We start from the raw sequence: 19,399 nt of genomic DNA, 5'->3' as shown, positions 1-19,399 counted from the left end.
TTAATGTTGTGTCGAAATGGGTGACCTGAAGAGATCCGCAAGTATGGGTGATTAGTGTAGCATGGGTATTATATATATATTGGTATATTTATACTATCCTTCTCAAATGCTCCAGTGTTACCTCGAAATATTATTGTCTGATCTGTCTGTGATATTTAATTTTGATCCTAAATAGTAATTAAAAACTTAGGTAAATTTTACCGAAACTCAGGAGGCTCTTTGATGACTTTATCATCCAGTTCTTCCCCAATAAGGACTTTTTATACCATGTTCATGTCCATCAGACTCATCATTGGACTGATAAGGGATCATGTGCTTGCTTGATGTTAAACTAGACGTAACATGAAAAGAGGTATTTATATATGCTCTACATAACATAACTCATAATGACCCTAACCAAGCCATTCCGGTATATCCCCAACGCCAAACCATGATATCTTAAACTCGTCTATCCTCTATGCTTCTTTTCTCTACCATTCCGGCGCACCGCCACCACAACCATTCGCTGCCATCATGAGGTCAAGTGGCTTAGTGGTCATCTTGGCACCGCCAGTTGGCTTGACGTATGGTTTCTTTCCTCTCAACCCAACAAACTTGATCTTGCTGTCAAGCTTGGCAAGAGGCGCTTCACCAGCCTCGCCCTTCTTGACCATCCACTTCTTTGTGCCCAAGGCAGCATCAAGCTCCTCCACAGGGGGAAGCTTGAGGTACAACATACCGTCGGCTCGAGCCTCGGTAGGGAATGTGGCGATGGAGAGAGACTCGTCTGTCTTGCAGGCACCGTTGCCGAGGTCAAAGTTGCGCTTGTGGTGAGGACATGAGACCCAGGGTGAAGCACCATCCTTATCACCATTCGTCACAGCCTTGCTGGGCTCTTGGCCGATGAGACCGTCGGAGAGGATGAATGCACGCTTGTGAGGACACATCTGCTGTGTGGCATAGTAGACGCCCTTGATGCGCCAGATGGCGAGCTGCGTGTCACCACGCTTGATAGTGGCGGAGATACCGTTTGGTAACTCGTCAGCACCATCGAAATATGAAGATTCAATGATGGGTTCCCAAGAAGTCATGGACCACTTGTCCTTGAGACCTGAGAAGTTGTCTGTAGCTGCAGCATCCGCGGGCCAGAAAGCTGGTCGCTTCTGGCCACGGTCATCTTCAAGCTCCATGTTGCGTGTTGTGTCGTTTGTGTTGGCGAACTGCTTGAACTTGGCAGCGATGGCAGGGCTCTTGATGGCTTCAGCCCACTCGTCGAAGAAGCTGTCAACAAGCTCTTCCATCTGTGCCTCGAGTGAGGCGTTGATGCCGAGCTTGTCCTCGAGGATGACCTCTTGCAGGTACTTGATACCACCGGGGAGGTTCTCGATCCAGCGGGCTGTTCGCTGAAGCTTGTCGGCTGTGCGCATGTAGAACATGAGATATCGGTCGAGGATCGTCACGACATCAGCTGGGGGCACATCCTTGGCTAGAAGCTCGGCATGGCGAGGGTTCGCACCACCGTTACCGCCAACGAAGATGTTCCAGCCCTTCTCAGTGGCGATCAACCCGAAACTGAATCCATGTTAGCGGACCGAAGAATTGAAATATGGGGGGTAAAACATACTCTTTGCCTTGAGCTTCAGCACACTCTCGCACACAACCACTCACACCGCCCTTGATCTTGTGAGGAGCTCGAATACTCTTGTATCGCTCCTCCAGACGAACAGCCATACCGACACTGTCACTCAGACCGAACCGGCACCACGTGGAGCCAACACAACTCTTGACAGTTCGCAGAGACTTGGCATAAGCATGACCAGACTCCATGCCACCAGCAACAAGCTGGCCCCAGATGTCGAGAAGGTCCTGCTTCTGGGCACCAAACAAGTCGATACGCTGACCGCCTGTGATCTTGGTGTAGAGGTTGTACTTCTGGGCAACCTCGCCAATGACCACAAGCTTGTCAGGAGTAATCTCACCACCGGATACACGAGGAACAACAGAGTAGGTACCATCTCGCTGGATGTTACCCAAGAAACGATCATTGGTCTCCTGGAGACCGTGGGTGGTCTTGTCCATGACGTGCCTGTTCCACAGCGAAGCCATGATGCTTGCTACCACAGGCTTGCACAGCTCACAGCCAAGAGCCTCCTTGTCGTTTCCAGCCTCGCGCATCACTTCAGCCATGTTCTTGAGGCGCTTGACCATGATGATGTTGAACAGGTCAGGGCGAGAGTGGTTGAAGTGCGAGCAGACGTAGTTGGTGACCTCTTGGCCCATAGATGCCATTGTCTTGTTGAAGATGGTGGTGATGAGGGGAACACAACCTCCGCAGCCGGTGCCGGCCTTTGTGCACTTCTTGAGACTGGCAACGTCCTTACAGGTGCCATCCTTGACAACCTTGACAATGTCGCCCTTTGTGACGTTGTGACACGAACACACCTGAGCATCATCGTCAAGATCATCAGTATCTTCGCCGCCGTCCTTCTTGACACCGAGAATAAGTTCACTGGGGGAAATCTCAAGCTCCTTCTGCGCCTTGACCATTGGTAAAAGCTTGACGTAATCGCAGACGTCGCCAATCATCATGCCACCGAGGAGATACTTTCCATCTTTAGTAAAGATGTACTTCTTGTACACATTAGAGAAAGGGTCTTTGTATGTGAGAGCTTGCACAGATTTGGGCTCTTTAGCATCGCCATTAACGAGTGTCCTGGCGTACTTGGGAGGAAGTGTTACGGGACCATCGCGATCAGCGAAGCAGTCGCCGAAACTAGCGACGTTGACTCCGAGGAGCTTGAGTTTTGTGCTCATGTCGGGAGTCTTGAAGGTCTGGGGACTGTGAAGCTTGGCTTGTGTGAGGTTGAAAGCGACGACTTCGGCCATGGCCACACCAGGTGCGATAAGGCCGTAAGCCATTCCACGCCAGCTTGCACACTCTCCAATGGCGTAGATATCGGGCATGCTCGTTCTCAAGTCATCGTTGACGACGATGCCACCGCGCTGTCCAACTTCGAGGTTGGCGCTTCTGGCGAGGTCATCTCTTGGCTTGACACCAACAGCGAAGCATAGCGTTGAGCAGCTGATCTCTGAGCCATCGTCAAAGATGACTCCAGTAAGGTTGTTGTTCTCGTCAGTCTTCATGCTTGACACGCCCTTGCCGAGATTGAGGTTCACACCAAGCTGCGAGACCTGATCCGCCACCATCTTGCCACCAGTCTCGTCGACCTGTCTTGTGAGAACCCACTGAGCCTTCTCAATGACATCGACTCTGTTGAAGGTCTCAAGATCAAGCATGGCCTTTGCGGCCTCAAGACCGAGGAGACCACCGCCAACGACAGCCCCATTTGTGCCCTTCTTGTCGTGGGAGAACTTGATGAGCTTGTTCAGGTCTTCGATTGTGCGGTAGACGAAAACACCATTTGCGTCCCAGCCTTTGAGCATACGGGGAAGGATGGCGTCTGAGCCGGTGGCGAGGACGAGGATATCGTAAGGGTAACTCTCGCCGTTTGCGCATTCGATGAATTTGTCCTCGGTGTTGATGTGTGTGGCTTTTGTGTTGATGTGACAGTTTAATGAGCTTCCAGCTTCTGCGTACTATAGGTTGTTAGTGCTTGGAATGCAGTTTTGGTTCATATTGAACATACCCATTCTGCTGGGTTCATGTATAGTTCTTCGACCTTTCGGTGCTCGAAGAATGTTGTGAGTCCTACTCGGTTGTAGGCGAGATATGGTTCTTCTCCAACCACTGTGACTGCATATTCTTTTGATTTGGCGTCATATTTGAGCAGCTTTTCTCTGTGTCATTATTGTCAGATCACGGTTGGCAAGTAAATAGTGTAAGTTGACTTACATGAAAGCAATGCCCACCATGCCCAGGCCAACGACCACCACACGTTTTTGTGCCGTTGCAGTCATTTTGATAAGTCGATATTAAAACAAGTATACTTGGGAAAGGAACCCAAAAGATAGAAGGGATATCACGGCCTCTCATGGTTATAAGTGATTCTCAGAGCCTGTTACAAAAAGAGGGTCTCCTGTATGTACCTCAAGACCACAAACTATGGATCCCCTCTGATGTTTTCCCCATCTCCCTATCTAGAACGTACATCTCCGGGATAGTACAGCTCGTGCTAAGCATTTCCGCCGCTGGTCCATAGAAGGTGAGCGCATTTGCAGCTGTCGGCAGGGCTGATCTCTGATAAGGAGACTGCGCGCCGTGGCTGAGGGACCAATCAGGGACTGCGCCCGCACGGTAGAGGCGTTTTGGCCTCCGCGGAGAAGCAACATTCTCGCAAAGGGGTCGTACGTCGGAACACACCACGACAGAGCATGATATGAGGTCTCTAGGAGTTTCTCATATTAAAATCGCATCCGGTTTCTGGCGAAATATTATGCTCCAGCTCATAGTCTCACCGTACGCTACGGTCAAGTCTTTTGTGGGTTGTTGACTGACCTGAGTCTCGGTGAAGGATGAAGCCATCTCGAATATCGCCTAATTCAGTGAGTGTAGAATTGTCAATGCTCTTTCTTGGCCTTATCTTGAGAAGATGTCCTCAGACCCCGAATACGGAATGGTATTGTTCTAGAGTCGCTCAATCAGAATCCTCACTCATGGCCGGATATTAAATTTCCTCGAGCTATTTTTGTGTGTTGTATCGATCGGGAATATTTACTACCTACCTTGACTAGTTCCCATATTCCCTGTATCAACCTTTCTCCTCGGAGTGAGCCTCCTTATCAATGCCGGCATAGATAAGCCTCAATATCAACCTCTTCTGCTTTGCAACACAGCGACTCTAACTGGGCCATACCTACAGTTCCCCCACAAAGATAACACCGCGGTTCAATGTCGCGGAGATTCAATTGTCAAGCATTCTCCACGGAATAGTCAACAAGAACACGCAGTGACTATGGGGGACAAGTCCGTTATGTGGAGTTTCGGAGAGGAATCCATGAGGCGAAGAGAGGCGAAGTTTGGTGTCATGTCGTGTCGTACGAATGGAGATGATGTGATTTCAAACACGAATTTCAACCTTTGTTCTGGTATGCCATTTCCAAGCGAAGGACTAAAAGATTTTTACTATATTTGCTCCGTAGATCTTCATCTGATGGTTCGATAAGGTAGCAAGGAAAGTCTGGTCTGAGGCCTAGAATTGCCTTGCATTGCCGTAAACGGCTTTGGCCGATCAACCTATCACACGTGTTTAGCCTGACGGGTACCTTAGCTGTAGAGCCCCTCCCACGTCATCGTCTCACCCCTCCAATCTTCAACACCACACAAACATCACCGGCCTAGACAATGGCGACTACCACCGAATCCTCCTTCGCATTCCCCCGAGAGTATCATTTTCCCGCCTTCTTCACTCGCCAAACCAACCTCACTACGCTCCATGCTCAGCGCAACAAATGGTCCGATCTCATCCTCGCCTACGCGAGACATAACCGCATCTTCCGCCTGTCGCTTTCCGAAGCAGCAGATTCAGACCTCTTTGTAAACCGAAAACTCGATCGAAGGCTACAATTCGATGATATTCGTGACGTGATTTCTTATATGCACACAGATGGGCGTGTAGAGTACGTCGGAGGCAAATCAACAGGAGATGTTGTGTTTCTATATTGGCGAAAGCCCGAAGAATGGGCGGAGCTTGTAGAGAACTATGTCGAAGACACCGGACAGAAGGGGAGTGTTCTTACAGTCTACGAACTTGTCGAGGGAGACGGTACAAAAGGAAATGGTAATTTCAGTCAGGCAAGCCAATATGTTGATGATCCTGTAGCTGATCCTCACAGATATTCACGGCATGGACACTGATGTCCTTCTCAAAGCCCTAAACATCCTTGTCAAACGAAACAAAGCCCAAATATTCGGCCAGGACGACTCTTTAGGCGTCAAATTCTTCTAAGTACTACTGAACCATATATACTCGTCTCTACATAAAGCACATGCGACTTTTCCATCATAGCACGCGCACCGATACAAACCGACTACGGACTCCAACATCGGCAGCGATGTCAAACCATCCTGAACGCCATCAAGCAGTAGTCAGAGAAATGGCTACTGCGAATTTCCGTAAAAGTTCTCCGCCAAAAATTTGTCATCAAACCGCACCTGTTGAGCCATTGCGACATCGAGCAACCAGTCAGGTGCAACAATGCGAGGCTCCATGTTACCTTTGTACGCCATATCACGGAATTTCTCCCAAAGCGGCCTCTCGTCAGGACGTCCGCTACTTAATAGGTAGACCGGCTCGGGTGGCGCGTTACCCTCCTCCTCTGCCGTTGTTGGTCGGATTGTCGTCCCGCTCCGAGCCCGGTAGATCTTGAAGATCGCCCCGTTGGCCTCGGCGATCGCTTTGTAGCTCTCCGCACCATTGCGGATCTTTTCCGTGCAATAGATGGGAACACCAACAAGAAGTTTGCCTCTGTTTGCCTTGGCACGAGCGACTGATGTCTCAAGCACAATGTTGTGCCGCTTCTCAGCTGCATTATCTTTGAGGATGAAATCCTCAACATCGAGAAGGGTGCCCTTGTCTAGAGACTGGTCAATAAAAGTTGACGAGATCACTGTTGGGCCGCGTGCAAGCGCGCATAGGAATTTGACAGTGCGGACGACACTAGGGGCTGCCAAATAGTCGCACGGCTGACCCTCTTGCACAATCTGTATGCCCATGTCCCGAAGTTTTCTCTGTCGTCTGGTTAGAATAGATTCAAACAAATGGCTCGCGCTTACGTACTCGATCCTGGTCTTCCTTGTTCTTATCCCCAACCCAGCGAGTGAATCCAGTCAAGACAACACGCATCTGAATGTCTGGAAGTGACGGCTTGGTCTTTTTGATTGGCCGCTTCGCTAACGCGTCGGCATCTTCATCTTCAGGCTTCTCCTCTTGTTTGGTTTTGGTGTTAGTCTTTTCGGCCTGGTCGGCAGCTCGCTTTCCACCCCAGATTGTGTTGCCTCCCTTGGCATGTCTCTTCTTCTCCTTTTCGTAAAGCGCAATATCGTCGCTCAAGCCATGCAGACGTTCCTGGGCTTTCGCTTTGGCGCTACGACTTCCTGTGGAAGCCACCGACGGCGTCTCGTTCTCCTTCCCAGTACAGCGTGGACGAATTGGTGTTGCATCTCTGATGGTCTTCGTCTTCTTTGCGGACTTCTCACTTCCTCCCCCGTTAGAGTCTTCCATCTCGACGTCCTCGTTACCAGCCTGGCCAATAACAACACCCTCTGCTGGCCCTCGTGCATATGCGTTCTCCTCTGCAGCTTCCAGGATTGCTCGCTTCCTCTTGGCTCGTGGCGAGAGCTTAGCCGGCCCCCCGGGGTAGTACTTGTCGCGCAACTTTGGTTCATCAAAGAACGTTTGCCCGATTATCTCGCCCAGGTTAGTGCGCGGGGGGAAATGATTATACTTCTTGATGTTGATGGGCGTGATTTCGCACTTGGCATAGCTCTCCTCGATCCAGAGATGGTTGACAACGGCGATCCCCCATTCAGGAGCCGCCTTGCATTTCTCGCTAGAGTCTCTAGCAGTGATTAGATGCGTATTCTCGGCTCTCATCGTTCTGGTGAACTCGGCTCCAGCAGCTTTGATCAGGTTCTCCAGGTAAATTCGTGCTTCACCACCGTAATTTGACACTGTGATACGTAGACCCTTAAATCCTTCTATACCATCCTTGGGGATCGGATAGTGTAGCAGTCGACGGAGCGGCGATGTCCACTCGTTATGGACGATGAGCCAGTAAAGCCAAGCCAGATTTCCGACTTCTTTGTACGCTTGCGCCGCTTGAACATATTGAGGACCGTCGCGATATTGGCAAATGAGCATGTCGCAATCCTCGACTTTATCCACGAGCTTTCCGCCCCCTCTCACGATAATTTCTTTGACCACCTTTGACAGTCGATCGGTTATAGTCAGATCCCAAGATAGCAACACATTACGGTCCTGAAAAACAGTGACCGGTGGGCGAACGACCTCTCCATCAGAAGGCAAGGGTAAAGGAAGATAATTCGGCGTCGGTGATGTCGCGCCCGCGAGGTTTTCGTTGGAGGGTATTTTGAGATCGTCCGCAGAAGTCTTCTTAAGAATTTCGGGATCGGGTAGTAGATAGGGGCCTTCGTCGATACGTTTCCCAAGTTTGAAACAATCATCGAACCTGGAGACTGTCAACGACCAAAATTTTAAGCCCTCTGCGCTCGCTAGACATACCAGTGTGGCAACACAACTTTGCCTTTCCATCCCTTTTGTAGAGCAACTTGGACCTTGGGATGGTCCATCGATAGGGCGCAAATATGTGTGGTTAACTTAGATGCATCTTTTGTTTCTTGTCCACCCAAAGCCATTGTGGCACCAGCAATGCTCTCCTTGTCGGTCTCTGGCAGATCCGCACAAGTCACCACCACCTCGGAAAAGATCATTCTCGGATCAGGCGAAAAAGGCCTAATTTGAGCCTGTTTCCTGCGAGCTATAGATAAGGTGATCCATTGAGTCGTCACTACAGGGATCATATGAGCCTGTGCCTCAGTGAACTGAGGGAAATCGATCGTGTTGGAGATGATGTGGGTGACTTTCTCGATCGGTAATGAGCCGTCGCGTCGAGGTTCACATATTTCTGCACCATTCTCTTCTAGAACGGTCGATAGCTAGGAGTTGTCAGTATTGATAATTGAGCTTAGCAGCTTCAGATTACCTCTCCGATCAGTTTGGGAGTCAGTAAATTGCTGGCGACGAACGCGATGACGCATTCAGCAAATGTGTCGGCGGCGGCCATGTTGCGTGTTGAGGGCAAAAAGATAGGATGAAAGTGAACAAAACAAGCGAACAGCACCTTGGTTATGACATCAAGCAAAAAATTAATCTAAGCTCAAGAGATCAACAGCTGCGGGAGGATATTAGGTTGGTGTACAAGATACCGTGGGGTGCCTAGAAGCTATTGTCAAGCTGCAGACGCGCCAACCACTCAACGCGAGAGTTTGACGCGTGCACGTGACCCTACTTCAGTTGGAAAGGCGTGATGAAGTTGGGCCACAAGGGTACCAAACACTAGGTAGGCATAAGAGAACTTGGTTGTTTTGATAGCCGATCTTTTGATGAGACTATTATTTTAGGCTGGAGAATCACACTTTTGTACACGAAGTCTACCATGAGCAGTTCCCAGGGACACACGTCTCTAAGGGCTGTATTAATATATTTCGACATCCCGTCCCAAGTTCATCATCCAAACATATTCTCCATAAAAAATAATCCAACATTATTTTCATCTCAAAAACCAAAACGCCAGACACCGATGCAATGCTAATAACATGTCATTAAAATGGCGTATACCTGTTCCTTTTCTTTAGCCGACCACGCCCAATGGCCCCTCTACGACCTCTTCCAAAGAGGCCAAAGCCACTGCTGCTCCCATCAGGGAGCTCTCCTTTGCTGACACAAGCTTGATGGTTCTGTTTCCAGACTTTTCCATCTTGTCAGCCGCTACCAAGTCATTCAGGTATGACTGGCAACTATCAAGATAGCCAGGGTAGCTCTCGATAACGCCGCCGTTGTAGGCTACTGTCGTCTCGGCCAGGTCACGGTCTGCTTCCGCGCTGTCTCGCTCAGATGATTCGGGTGATAGTGTGGATACGAACTTGTTCTGGCTGTCGATGCGCAAGTTCCAGAAAGCGTGTACGCCAGCAGCAACAAGCGCACTTGAGCGCCTGGAGATCAAGCCAGCTAGCTGCTTGAGGAATGTTAGATCAGCAGCTGTGGGGGTTTGGCTCGATGGGTGGCGAGAGGAAAATTGCTCGCGCGCCTCTTCGGCATCAGAGCTCGTATCCCTATGATCGTTAGCATGCTGAAGCTGGATAATCTTGAGTCTGAAACTCACCTCTCAATGATAGAGAGCGTCTCGGTTGAGAACGAGTAAGGTTTCTCCAGGGACACAGGAACAACACCTCCAAAAACCCCAGTCGACTCAATCGCCTCAACAAGTGCCAATCTGCAAATCTCGCCCAGATACATGCCGCTGACCATATGCTCTAGAGGCTGAAACTCAGGCCGGGAGTGATTCGCCAATAATTGCCGATCCCATCTTGTCAAGGGCAAGATATCACGTCCCATCATACTGATCTCGCTGTTGATGATGACATGTGTCGCTTTCTCGAACCATTGGGGAGGACGCTCGCCAAATTTGACACGTCCGATGGCGGATACAGGAAGATAGGCAGCAAGGTTGACGCCAGTACCAAGGATGAGTCCGAATCTTGTTGTGGGGTGGTTATACGACTCCGATAATAAGCATGCACTGGAGTCGTTGACAATAGCTCGAAGTTCTACACTGAGACCGCGGTTCAAGCAGGCTGTTCGTACGATCTCTCCAAGATCTTGACCTAACAACCCGTTGCACGCAGCGAAGCCCTTGCCCATCCCTTGCAACTTGCCACCTGCCAGTGATGTTTGTCTAAAGAATGTTAGCTCTGGGCTAAAGAGTGTGTTGAATGAGCATACTCAATGGGAAAACTCCATGCCATCGACATAGGCAAAGGTCCATCAGATGTATCTTGCTGCTCTAGCTCTGCTGATAGAGTCTCTAGTATTTTCTCGGCCATCCAGTCAAAGAACAACCTGCCTTCTAGGGCTTTGATCTCAGGTGTGATGTGGAAGTTCCTCATGCTCACGATCCTGCTCTCCTCCCCGATATTGGACACGCGACCGCACAGTTCCACCAATGCTACTCTGAGGGTCGAACCACCAACATCCAATGCCACAAAGCGGCCAACCTCTGTACCTCTTGGTAGCTGATGACTGTATGACGGTAGCATACACTCCATATCAGTTTCCAATCGCTCTAGGAGTTGTTTCCGTATGTTGTTGGATAGTTCTTGTAGGCCATCTTGACCGACAGGGTCGAGGAATAGAGCCTCTGCCTCTTTGAGAAAGTCTTGGGCAGATTTGCGTGGCGTATTGGCGACTCGCGTCTTTGTATTTGTCTCGAGTCCCAGAGAGCTGCCCCAGTAAGCCAAGAGTGACTGCACCAGTGATTTCCCCCGAAGGAGGCTCTTGATAATAGCCGCCAAGAGTGTCTTTTGAAAAGTCGCTGGCATGATGGTAATGAGTGATTATAGAAAATAGAAACGAAAGGAGAAAGGAAAGAAGGTTTGAGTCATGGACACGGCAGAATGTAAATAGTCCAAGAGAATGCGAAAAGAAGAGGTTGAAGCAACCGCCTTCGAAGGAATAGATGGGCTGGGATGGAATGGAATGGGGTGAGGGTGAGAATCTTACGCCCCGACGGATGGACCAACTACTACTACTACTACTAGCAGGTGGAGAGTGTCTGATGGACAGGCACAGGTTCCTGGATAGGTAGCTCAGGCGAGGGGAGATCTGAAGGAAACAACACGAAGATGGAGATGGGCCACCTCTGATGGGACATGCCAGGAGTAGACGGAGTCAACGCATGAGAAGGGACGGATAGAGCGGAGCAGACGACCAGAGTCCCGCAGAGGAGAAGCAGAAAAAGAGTCGACGTTGCAAGGGGAAGAAGTCGGTCTGGTCGAATTCAGTTCAGAGCAGTTCAGTTCAGTTCACGCTGTGTCATGGAAGTAGAGGGAGGGCAAGGGAGCAAGGTGTAGTAGGTTGGAAGTGGTAGTTGGTAGTAGTAATGTATCATATCGCCTCCAATTCGTCCATGAGATCAAAATCAACGTCGCACAGCGAAAGCGCCGGCTCACGCACCCGCTCTCTCACAGACAGTCACAGGCGACACGCGACAACCGCCGCCACAGCGATGCGAGCCAGCAAATTAGTGAGCAGAAGCGCCTGTAACTGTAATTGTCATTGTAGGTGGCCTTGGAGTTTGTTGGGTCAGACGGGGTCGAGGATCGCAGCCAGATGGGGGGGAGTTAGTTAGTTGTAACGTAACGTTGCGTGTGAGTGTGAGTGCCCCGTGAGAAAGTGGATGGTATTTCATTAGTGGTTGACATGGGCCCGTCACGTTTTAATTGTTAGTGTGCACTGCTACTATTGGAGGCTGAGAGGAGGCTTATTCGTGGCCGTCTCAACAATCTCCATAAATTCAGAGGGTTCATCTGATTTTACATGTTACTTCAAACCTGTCCTTGTTACACAGACATCGCCAAGGAACGTAATTTGAAACAATCTGCCCTTCTTCGGCGCGTCTACCTCTACTCTGGACCCCTGTATTGAAGTGACATTGCCACGAACAGAACAGTAATATCCTAGAACCAATCCTGTCATCAACTAGTACGCTTACACGGCATTAATTCTTGAGCATCTTGAGGGATGTGACCTCGGTTCAGGTCCATTTGCTGAGACGTAGGGTTCACGTAGCGACAAAGTTCCAGAAGCAAGGTATCCAATACGAACAAAAGAACTCTATCATGCTTCCACCTCCCGTAAAGAGAAATCGGGATCCCGCGACCTACTTACTGTACCATGGATCTGATAACATCCCTCCAACGCTACCTTACATCGGAGCTAATGCCGGCTACTGTATATCACTGACTATATCCGTCTTTGCCCCGTAGAAACAAGCAAGCTTGGCTTTGGCCAATGGAAGCAGAAAGCAACCTTGACAACACTAAGGTGCCTATCATGAGCAAGCAAGCAATACAGTGCGGCTTCTCAAACAGTGTCAAACTTCATAGTAAACGTTTCATTCCCTCCACCACGAATCACTGCACCTATCGCGACTTGCTATCCAACCTTACATTGCCCACTGACCGAAGTCGCTCTCCCCACGCTCCATCATGAATGGTGGTTGAAAAGCGGAAAGGAAAGTGGCGCGTCCTACCTATCTCAGGTAGTGGCTTCTATCATGATGCAACGGGTCCCCGTGGATGGCAAGTGACTCTCTCTTGGTAGTGACTTGTGCGCCTTTGATAAGTTCTCCTCATAAGCAATTGACTCCTCGAAAGTGTAATCATATTTCTTCAACCCCCAACACACTCAAGAACTCCCTACCAAAAACCCAGTACTTCATAACCTCATTTCTAAATCCAGCACTTATAACATCACCCACTATCAATAACACAACCACATCATGCGGCTCATCATCCGTGACGACGAGACTGAGGCATGCAAGTATGTCGCCAATTACGTCGTGGACCGCATCAATGCCTTCCAACCCACACCCGAGCATCCCTTTATCCTCGGCCTCCCTACAGGTTCTAGCCCTATCGGAGTGTATGATATGCTAGTACGCAAGTACAAGGCTGGCGAAGTATGTTGCGTCGCCTCATCCTAGAGCATCATCTAACCACAGCAGGTCTCGTTCGAGAATGTAGTCACCTTCAACATGGACGAGTATGTCGGTCTTCCTCGAGACGACCCCAACTCCTACCACTCCTTTATGTGGAAGCACTTCTTCTCTCATGTCAACATCCACCCTTCCAACGTCCACATACTCGATGGCAACGCTGCCAGCCCGGAGGCCGAATGTGACGCATACGAGGAAGCTATCAAGGCAGCTGGTGGTATTGATCTCTTCTTGGCCGGCATTGGTGAAGACGGGCACATCGCTTTCAACGAACCCGGATCAAGCCTTGCCAGTCGTACCCGAGTCAAGACATTGGCATACGACACCATTCTTTCCAACTCGCGCTTCTTTGACAACGATGTAAGCCGGGTGCCAAGAATGGCTTTGACTGTGGGCGTCCAAACAGTCCTTGAAGCAAGAGAGGTTGTTGTCATTATCCTTGGGGCCCGCAAGGCGCTTGCACTGCAAAAATGCGTCGAACAAGGCGTCAACCACATGTGGTCGCTATCATGCCTTCAGCTCCACCCCCATCCCATGATTGTTGTGGACGAGGACGCCACATTGGAACTTCAGGTAAAGACAGTCAAGGCAAGCAACCCTTCCTCCCATGACGAGCCTCCGCTAACATGGACGACAGTACTTCAAGAGCATCGAGAAAGTTGCTCGCGAGCAGGGATTCGAGCAGATTCTTCCCTCCAAAGTACGAACTGGCAATGTTGCTATCCCTGAAACCAAGATTCAGAGAGCTCAGAGTCCTGCGATTATCGCTCCGGAGCCGATTGCTTCACACCTCTTGCGAGCGACACCTGCGGGCGATTACTCTATGAGAACCCCTTCGCCCGATTTGTTCCCCGACCGAATGGCGTCGCGTATTCCGGAACCGAACCTGAACCGCAGACTTACCCCCAACCTCGAAGTTCAGACCGACGTCCCAAAGACGAAAGTTGAGATGATTGATAGTGCCGTCGCCATGTCTCCAGACGCCCCTGTCGCGAACTTGCTCCAACCGATGACCGCAAACATTAAGGCAATGCGATCACCGTCGCCGGACCTGGTTCCTGACAGTATGGCCTCGCGCATTCCTGAGCCAGATCTAAGCCGCAGGTTGACACCCAACCCTGAACTACAGAAGAAAATCAACACCGTCGGGGCGCATTAAACGCGATAGGTGGATATATTGGGATAGGAAGAGTAGAAAAGAATTGGAGACCAGGAAGGTCTTGTTCAGTCGCTACAGAGTTGGGTCAGGAACGAAATTATCAGACTGTATCAGTATGACTACAACAATAGCATTTTTAGCCCCGTATTCGAGTAAGGCGTTTTAAGTCAGGTTAGAGATAGAACATAAATACCACTGGCGGCTTTAGATAGGTTGTGTGTTGGAGTTTATGGGTGTTACGTGTATCGTCTTTTGGCGTGGAGGCGTTTGGGGGAAAAGTGTCATTTCTTGAAAATCGATCGTCATCTAGGACGAGCGGAAGAATCACAGGTGTCTAATACAATCTATTGCTTCTTGTAAATTGAGAATTCGGTCTGTGCATAAATTCACTCTCAAGCAACATGAGTATGATTTGACAACATATGCTGTGTTTTGTAATGCATACTTTGCAATAATGACCAATTGTCGCATAAAAATTCTCGGGTATCGATGCAAACCATCTCATGCCCTCAATGATGAGTATACCGTCCACCTAATGTGTATATACTTGCTCACAATGTGCTATAATCCCAAACAGACTCCCCCTTTCCAGAAAGCCCGTAAAAAGCTTAGATATATAATATACAGGAAATCGGCTTTTCCAACAATTCGTAACTCATCAGTCTCGACCACCTGTTGCGTTTCAGTCAGAGGCAAAGTACCGCTTGGCCTTGCTCTTGAGCTGTTGTGCTTTCATCTCGGGTGGCATGATAGTGTGATGGACCACGTGAGGCCGATAAACAGCATCGACAGGCGGCATCCTGGTGGAGGTTAGTAACGTAAAAGTGGAGAGATCCAACAAAGTGGTAACGTACCAATCATCCACAGTCAGTGGAAAGTATTCGTACAAGGGATCAGCACCCTCATCTGCAGGACTGTTTTCCCTGTTCGCCCCTGCGGTGGTGTAGCCTTTGCCAGAATTGGGACTGTGCAGCTCGGCACTCGAGCGGTTCGGACTTCTCTCGTCCTCTGATAGCGACAGATTGATCGGCAGAGATGCATTCTGACGCGGGAGTGAGTTTTTGTTACTGTGGGAATTCGCTGCTTTAGCAGAGTTGTTTGGATCGCTGGACCAAGCTGGTATCGGTGGTCTGGTCATTGTTGGCGATAAGGCGACTCGTTTTGCCGGATGTGGACTTGCAACGGGTTGAGGACTGGGTAGTGGGTGGGTCATTGACCCAGGTGTTGCCCAGTCGTTCGGCTGCTTATCTGTCAGTTCTGTCTTTTCCGTAGATGGACTCACGTATGCCTTACCTGGAGATTTCCAGCAGGAGGGAATCTTTGCGTGAAGTTTATCGAATTCTCCCGTTCTAGTTTAAGGGTTGGGTGGTCTACATTTGACGTCGATGTGCTTCTCCTCTCAAATCTCTTGTCGCCAGTAAGAGGAACGTCCTTCCTGCTGTCGAAGTTTCTAGGACTCCGGCCACGAACAATGACTGGGCCAGATTTGATCTCCGATATTTTTATGAGTTCACCGGCCTGTGTCTTTCCCAACAGGGTGATCTGGACCACGTAGTGCTGTTGCAAGCCCTTTCTTCTGCCGTTGTTGGCAGTAGCATGCTTGAACTGAAGCCGTTTCCAAGATATAGGCAGAGAAACACGATGTGCGTCGATCTCCTGGCCTGTCGTTATATCTAGTGTGATAGTGGGCGGCGCTGAGACGCCTTTTGAGTCATCACCTCCCTGGGGGTTGGCGTTCTTCCAGGGGATCGATATTATTTCTGTAGCCTTTCCTTCGATGGATTCGATGGCTGCAATAGTCGCTACTAGCTCGAATATTGGAATATGTTGCCCTTGTTCACTCACAATATTCCTGATTCCGCGAGGAAGAGTGATCTGCCCCGAACACTGCCAGAGGTTGCGGCGATAACAAGTCAATTCCATCGGGCGTCCGGTTGATTCTCCTCCAAAGACATCCTCGGCAACGAAGAACATGCCATACAATTCAGCCGTCATGCCGGCGTCAACAAATTGGTTGTTCTCGTTAACAATGGTAGCGTTGGAAACGGGAGCGGAGAACCCGAGAAGCTTATTATCGGGCTCCTGGGGAGATGATTCTTCGTGCAAGGCATCTTGGTTCGGCGGAGGATCGAATTGTTGTCGAGTCGAGTATGAGAAGGGATCTTCAAAGGTCGAGGAAAAGGCATCCAAGTCGTACGAGGTGCCGAAAGGTAGGGTCTGCAGTGCAGCCCCATCACTGTAGATGTTAGCTTGACTAGCTCCCAAGCCAAAGTTGCGCGCGCGTCGCAAGTGCGCTGCGGTGCTTACAGAAGTGATTCGTCAAATGTCATATCCTGGTCGAACACGTCTATATTCATGCTCTGAGAGTGGGCAGATCCAAAGTTCATCGCCATCGCTTGGCTGGAAGAGGCGCCAGTTGGCAGCCCCGACATTGAGTTGTAGGTTGACATGGCATTGTTCAGTTGAGAAGAGCCGTCAAAGTCTCATTGGCGCGGCGGGGGAGACAGCGACACAACGTGATCGCGCAAGTATGTGTAACGGTGCAAAGGGATGAGAAGTATCTGGCGAAACCGGCGATGACGGGTTGTTTCCCCGATAGAGCGCCGAGGGTTTGGAGCGACGAGCAAACAGAGCCGAAAGAGCAGATAAGACAGGTCAAAGGTCGAGCAGAGCGAGGTAGAGATAGTCAGGTAGTATGAGGAGAGGCGGAGGCGGAGACGGAGGGAGTGTGGAGAGCCTGGGCTGCCGACCTCCAGCTAACTCTACGGGCTCCGGCTACTGTAGGTTTGTGGAGAGACCCACTGGGCTGGCTGACCCTCCTCAGGGGGCAAGAAAACACCGGACCTCACTATAGGGTGTTAAAAATAAACTTAGACAAGAAGTACCCTAAGTGTAGGCTAGATTTACCTAAGTATTTTTTATCGCTTAGGCTTAAGGTCCTGAGTTTTCTTTCCTTCCCAAGACCATTTACTGTTCCCAGCGATGGGTTCTGAAAGTTGATTGGCATTCGCTTCAACAATTGGCCGAGACAGGGCTTCATGTGAAGACTCGAGACCCCGCGGGCATTGTTATCTGCTAAAAGAGAGCGCTATAAGAGGAAGCTTTAAAAGTTCCAGGTTGTGCTTGGCGTTGTTTGCCCTTTCGGCATCTTCCAGGAGGGTTTTAGTATTCATCAAAGTCAATTAAAATGAAGCACAACATTGGCAGCGTTTGCAGTAATACATATTTTATTTATCAATGTTTCCTTCATGCCCAATGCTCCCTAGGTCTTTACCTTTCTAATAATAATGCTCTTTTTAATTCTAGTTTCTGTTTCATGCAGCGTATCTATTCTTATCATGAGGACGGGAACCAACAGCAACGGAAAGCCAACCAAACTTTCACATCAACTTGCTCTCCTTGGCAGAGTCAGACACCCTCTCACCAAACTTCCACACTTCGTCCAGCACAAGAACTTCATTCGTTCCCCTGACTTCACCCTGGCTTTCGTATCCGTCTGACAAAATCACCAGATCTGCGTCAGCCCCCGATTCTAGTGAACCCTTGACTCCCTGTAAGCCAAGCATGGCCGCAGGTGTTGATGTGACCGCTCCAAGGGCCTGGGGAATACTAGCTCCAGTCCACTGTCTGAAATTATTGACACACTCGAGGAGAGTGATTGAGCTGATGAGAGTTAGATACAAAGCTGCATAGAGTAGATCACTACGTACCTCCCAGCAATCGTGTCGGAGTTCTCAAGAAGCAATTTAGAACCTTGCTTGACAATGTTGCATGTGTACTCTCCGTTTGTCCACGGATAGGCTCCATCCGGGAGACCAACAAGATGCATAGCATCCGTGACCAGGATAAAGCCATCAGGATGGGCGCTGTATGCGATCTTGATAGTCGTAGGATGCAAATGAATGCCATCTGAGATGATGCCAAAGTAAGGTCGTGGCAGACTCTCGGCCTTGCCCAAAACTCCAAAGACACCTGGGTTTCTGTGATGCAACGGGCGCATGGCATTGAAGAGGTGTGTAATCATTGTAGCACCCTTACTGACAGCTTGCGATGTCTCTTCGTATGTTGCCTCGGTGTGGCCAACGGAATAGATGATTCCTCTTGATGTGATCTCCGGGATCAGGCTCATCATCTGTCCGCGTTCCGGCGCTGCTGTGATCATCTTGATCGGCATTGGCGAGCCATCGGAGCGAGGGGTCATATTCTCGCGACCATAACATTGCTCAATGTCCTGTATCGATTCAGCTTGTGTGAGGACATCAACATTGTGAACGCCATTCTTGGTGGGACTCAAGAACGGACCCTCGCAGTGAGCACCAAGTGACTCGGCGCCGTGAGCCGGGATCCGCAGTTCCCCGGACGGGCCAAGATACGGGAGGGCCTGGCAGGCATTAGCTTCATGTACGATTGCCCCACCAAAGAGGAAGGCGTACCTTTTGGTATAATTCAGGCCGTTGGCTGGTGATGGTTGGGATGTATGATGTTACCCCTGTTTTTACCAGTAGTCGATTGATCTTTTGGATGTTTTTGCCATATTCGGACATGTCACCCAGCAGGGTTGAGAAGTTGAAGCCAAAGGCACCGTTGAGCTGGCACTCGATCAGACCTGGTGCAATGATGCGTCCACCAAGATCAAGAGTGCTGTCAGGCATGTTGCGGCCGCCATAGAATGAAGCCTGGCTATCGATGATCTTGCCAGTAATGGAGCTGACCCAAAGGTCCTCCCAGACCAAGTCGTTGCCTTTCAGCAACCGACAGTTGGTGAATTTAGTGAGGCCATTCTTGGGTAGAGTTGGCGAGACGGCGATAGGCATACTGGAGATGGGCTGGAGGAGTCTATAACAAAGAATTAGATATCTCAAGGTGAGGTTTTCTGATGCTCTCTATCTTGTGATGAAAGTCCCTAAGGACAATGAATCATATAAAACGAGAGGCGAGTCGTGGGATACTAGTATTTTCCAAAGAGTTTCATCCTAGGAAGCCTAAAGCCCTATCAAGCCGCCGACA

General features: G+C 49.8%; 7 protein-coding genes across 7 annotated transcripts; 2 read left to right on the top strand and 5 right to left on the bottom strand.

The window, feature by feature from the left end:
• Nucleotides 1-470: 470 nt before the first annotated feature.
• FPRO_09600 (putative nitrite reductase) lies at nt 471-3,897 on the bottom strand (the record flags this gene model as incomplete). The annotated part of the gene is made up of 4 exons (XM_031233009.1): nt 471-1,551; nt 1,604-3,576; nt 3,627-3,777; nt 3,833-3,897. 4 exons carry the CDS (start codon nt 3,895-3,897, stop codon nt 471-473), a joined length of 3,270 nt encoding a protein of 1,089 aa, XP_031082889.1.
• A 1,384-nt stretch (nt 3,898-5,281) lies between these two features.
• On the top strand, nt 5,282-5,885 carry FPRO_09599 (uncharacterized protein; the record flags this gene model as incomplete). The annotated part of the gene is made up of 2 exons (XM_031233008.1): nt 5,282-5,717; nt 5,773-5,885. 2 exons carry the CDS (start codon nt 5,282-5,284, stop codon nt 5,883-5,885), a joined length of 549 nt encoding a protein of 182 aa, XP_031082888.1.
• A 152-nt stretch (nt 5,886-6,037) lies between these two features.
• Nucleotides 6,038-8,742, bottom strand: FPRO_09598 (related to RTT107-Establishes Silent Chromatin; the record flags this gene model as incomplete). The annotated part of the gene is made up of 4 exons (XM_031233007.1): nt 6,038-6,667; nt 6,717-8,127; nt 8,181-8,614; nt 8,662-8,742. The coding sequence occupies 4 exons, from the start codon at nt 8,740-8,742 to the stop codon at nt 6,038-6,040; spliced, it is 2,556 nt and encodes an 851-aa protein (XP_031082887.1).
• Nucleotides 8,743-9,309: 567 nt separating this feature from the next.
• On the bottom strand, nt 9,310-11,056 carry FPRO_09597 (uncharacterized protein; the record flags this gene model as incomplete). The annotated part of the gene is made up of 3 exons (XM_031233006.1): nt 9,310-9,790; nt 9,841-10,413; nt 10,461-11,056. 3 exons carry the CDS (start codon nt 11,054-11,056, stop codon nt 9,310-9,312), a joined length of 1,650 nt encoding a protein of 549 aa, XP_031082886.1.
• A 1,961-nt stretch (nt 11,057-13,017) lies between these two features.
• Nucleotides 13,018-14,392, top strand: FPRO_09596 (putative glucosamine-6-phosphate isomerase; the record flags this gene model as incomplete). The annotated part of the gene is made up of 3 exons (XM_031233004.1): nt 13,018-13,197; nt 13,243-13,806; nt 13,871-14,392. 3 exons carry the CDS (start codon nt 13,018-13,020, stop codon nt 14,390-14,392), a joined length of 1,266 nt encoding a protein of 421 aa, XP_031082885.1.
• A 682-nt stretch (nt 14,393-15,074) lies between these two features.
• Nucleotides 15,075-16,842, bottom strand: FPRO_09595 (uncharacterized protein; the record flags this gene model as incomplete). The annotated part of the gene is made up of 4 exons (XM_031233003.1): nt 15,075-15,192; nt 15,247-15,632; nt 15,686-16,628; nt 16,700-16,842. The coding sequence occupies 4 exons, from the start codon at nt 16,840-16,842 to the stop codon at nt 15,075-15,077; spliced, it is 1,590 nt and encodes a 529-aa protein (XP_031082884.1).
• A 930-nt stretch (nt 16,843-17,772) lies between these two features.
• On the bottom strand, nt 17,773-19,206 carry FPRO_09594 (uncharacterized protein; the record flags this gene model as incomplete). Its single annotated transcript, XM_031233002.1, has 3 exons — nt 17,773-18,055; nt 18,103-18,773; nt 18,826-19,206. 3 exons carry the CDS (start codon nt 19,204-19,206, stop codon nt 17,773-17,775), a joined length of 1,335 nt encoding a protein of 444 aa, XP_031082883.1.
• Nucleotides 19,207-19,399: the final 193 nt, after the last annotated feature.

The sequence above is a fragment of the Fusarium proliferatum genome, assembly GCF_900067095.1.
Source record: "Fusarium proliferatum ET1 genome assembly, contig: FPRO_scaffold006, whole genome shotgun sequence".
Taxonomy (NCBI): Eukaryota; Fungi; Ascomycota; class Sordariomycetes; order Hypocreales; family Nectriaceae; genus Fusarium; species Fusarium proliferatum.
Note: the sequence above shows the minus strand (reverse complement) of the source record. Positions and strands in the feature narration are given on the sequence as shown.